This window comes from Loa loa (assembly GCF_000183805.2).
Source record: "Loa loa unplaced genomic scaffold supercont3.507, whole genome shotgun sequence".
In the NCBI taxonomy this organism is placed as follows: domain Eukaryota; kingdom Metazoa; phylum Nematoda; class Chromadorea; order Rhabditida; family Onchocercidae; genus Loa; species Loa loa.
In genome coordinates, this window is record NW_018108687.1 from 689 (window position 1) to 4267 (window position 3579).

The window sequence follows — 3579 nt, forward strand, 5'->3', positions numbered from 1 at the left end:
ACTGGAATGTTTGGACGGCCGAAATTATGCATCCTCATTAAATTGGAAATGACTAAGAAACCAAATCATAGATATTTCCGGTTTCTCGGTTTCTCGCTAGCGCTTAACAAATCATTGAAGTGTTCGTTGCCATTGTCAAAAGTGATTTAGAATTAGCACCATCATTTGAAATCTGTCAATGCTACTTTTGTGTCATTTCCACAACTCAAAATTGTACATATGAAATTATTTGAAAATTTGCGATTTGTTTCGGCTGTAGTTGCAGGTTCATAAATGCATATATGTAAATTAGCTGGAGAAACGCTTATCGATAGTGAGAATACGAAGGGATTAACAAATTGTGCAGTATACTCCCACCATCCCTGTTCTACACCGGAAAAGGTAGGAACGGAACAGGATTTTATTTAAATTAATTTGCAAATTTTGTTTCACGGATCCCTTTGATTGGTGCTTTTTCACTGATTCCTGATAGTGAATTTCTCCAATGAGTGAGGACTTCTCCAAATTATCACTAGCTTTGACTTACTTTCTCCACTTCCTGATACGATCAGTAGCAATACAACACCCGGGATTTCTCTTCATTACATTACTGTCACCATACGTATGGACGTTAAAACAGCAACCAATACTGGTAATTGTATCCTCTTATCTTAGCATTGTTATATATTATTTATATTAACCACTTATAACTACCAGTTTATCTACGTGATCGTAAATAGTACACCTATGGTGATAAAATCGACAGATGATAAAATGCCACATTGTCTTGTTGTAAACAAAAAGTTTACTGAAGCAAATTTTGAGATATCTTTTCTGCTACACAGCCATGTTGTCATTTAAATTTAGGAATGCTTTCCGGAAAGATTGCGATTACGTTTCGAACCGGAAGAGCCATTTCACGGACATATATATGTGAAGGGGTACTTTACACATGAAAACTGCCATTTAGATTTCACGCGGAATCCAACTGTCAGCCCATTTGACTTCAATGTTTTATATAAAAGTCCTTGTGTTCAGAAATGTGAAACGCAGGTAGTATTTATTTCAGGCGGAATATCCAAGATATAACTGTTAAAGATATCCATTTAACTTGCAGGGAAAAACCACCGAATATCCTTTTATTAAGAAAAGAGTAATACAAATTCCATTTATCAATTCCTCAGTTAGAAGAAAAAGGGAGAAATCTTGAGTGACTTGAAATATAAGCTGGCAGTAATCCTTAGTAAAACAGCATTAAACAATCAATAACTGTATAGTATATTGCAGGAAGAACCACCAAATATCTTCTTTCACGTGAATGTCATCGTTCAACATCATCATTTATTTCTGACACAAGCGGATAGCGAGTATAGTGTTAATTGCTTTTATAAACGCGAAATTGAAAGTTCAGCTCAAGAGATGAAAGTTAACGGGTAATGCAATTTCAAGCAGGAGTAAATGTTAGATCACGAAGTCCTGTATCAGCAAGATCTCTTACTGATAACATTGTTAGGTTCAACAGAATAGAACTAAGATATCAATCAATTTGAAAGTTCGGCGAAACTTTGAAATTGTTCTCTTTATCTCTGTTGCCATTCAGTTTAGTTCATTTTAAATCAAAACGGAGTTAAAGTCAAATATGCTAATTAAATTTCTGTTTTTAATCAATAGGTTAGCGACGAAAAAACTGGAAAATAGAATCGTTACTAAGTGTACCTACGAAGTACTGATGAATTCGACAGATGGCGAACCGTAAAATATGCAAGTGTTGGCGATCGACTGATCCATAAATGGAGCTGTGAATCAGGTGACGGATCTGAATTGAAATTGTTGAGTCCTCGCATATCAGAAAACTGTTATTGAGATGTTATTCACGCTGTTCTTGACGTCCAGTCTAATCGATTAATCACAGGAAAAAAAGATTTGATTTGACTACTTGACCAAGCAGTCCTTTTTTCAGTTAAATTATTAAATTGAATGTTAGATCCACTTATTTAATTCCTGATTTAATCTGATCCACATTTAGTTTCGCTCAAATAATTTTATTCATATTTCGTTTACTTTTTTACTTTATTTCCAACTTCCACTTCCATTTCAAAATTTCAACTCGACTGAGAATTGAATTCATTTTCAGTCCACCAACTTTTCTGCAAAAATGCTGTCACGCTGTCTCATTTAGCTGAAAATTTTCCCGCATTAAATTCAGGTAGGATTAATTTTTTATGATAATTTTGTCGAAGCTGAGAAAGTTATAATTTCCAGATGGGTACGGTATACTTGTTCATTCATGCTTTGTTCATGATGGTACCACTTCCCAGCTTGTCGATAAACAAGGGTAAGATTAATTTACTTGGAAAATAATTTCGCCTAGCTGTCAAGTATAAGCTTGGATTATGAAAAGCTTTTTGATGTTGACTATTAGTAAGGTGAGGATAATTTACTTAGTAATAATTTCTTGAATTTCACTTTCACCTTCCATCAATAAATGACCCACAGAAAAAAACTTCACCAATTAACTCATGATTTCTTGCAAGTTTTCTAAAATATTATAACTTGTTTCAAATTAGCATATGGCTCCTGGCTATGTGGTCAGTAATGATGATCAATTAATTAAAAATATTTCCAGCTGTGTCATTGACCACACATTAATGGAACCATTGATTTATAATGATGATCTCACGGTAGCACATTCGGTGGTGCCAGCGTTCAAATTTGCCGATCAGCTTACCATTCGTTTTCAGTGCAAAGTGACATTATGCAATAAATCGCAAAGTGGTTGTGAAGGCATTTCGGTATTTGATTTTAATTCTCGGAAAACTGCCACTGCCTATCCGTCTAGTCTTAATTATAGTGACTTCTGGTCAAGCGGCATGCAGCCTTTCTAAATACATTACTTATGTGACCCTCTTGTTCAAGAAAATATGAGGCAATCATTGAATTCAGCCACCCAACTGCGAAATTGTTTCGACTTCGACTTCGACTACTGAACTGTCTGAAACAGTTCCTGATGGATCGACCTCGACTGCCGAATCTTCTGAAACAGTTCCTGATGGATCGACCTCGACTGCCGAATCTTCTGAAACAGTTCCTGATGGACCAACTTCGACTACTGAACCTCCTGAAGCACTTCCTGATGGATCGACTTCGGCTACTGAATCTCCAACAGTTCCTGATGGATCGACTTCGGCTACTGAATCCACTTCTGACTCTAATGAATCGGAAGAAAATTCTAATGAATCAGAAGGTACGGAATAGGATAAGTTGATCTTGGCTATGGTAGTCAGCAACATTTAACTGCACCAAACTTAGTAGATAGGATTATGCTTTATTCACTGTCAGATGATTTGCTTTGGTACTATGAATGGCAAATGATTCTAGACCAGGTTGATATTAGAAATGCTGACCAATGATTGGTAAACCGGCATTCCTAATCCAGTAAGTCTCATGGAAGTTTTAGACTTTTCATTTAGTTGACAAAGGAAAAACAAAAGAATCTTTAGAAAACGACTTTGAACAAATATTAGACACTATCGACTCCTTATTCCTTTCAAGGTTTTGTCAGTCATTGCATTCGTTGTAGACAATATCGATTCCGAAAAC

The 3579-nt window shown here is 35.7% G+C and overlaps 1 protein-coding gene across 1 annotated transcript; it reads left to right on the forward strand.

The window, feature by feature from the left end:
- Positions 1-846: 846 nt before the first annotated feature.
- On the forward strand, positions 847-3234 carry LOAG_13098 (hypothetical protein; the record flags this gene model as incomplete). Its single annotated transcript, XM_020448646.1, has 6 exons — positions 847-1032; positions 1267-1412; positions 1722-1786; positions 2242-2314; positions 2606-2771; positions 2923-3234. Coding segments are annotated over 6 exons (948 nt in total), but the record flags the coding sequence as incomplete, so codon positions are not given.
- Between the last annotated feature and the right edge of the window lie 345 nt (positions 3235-3579).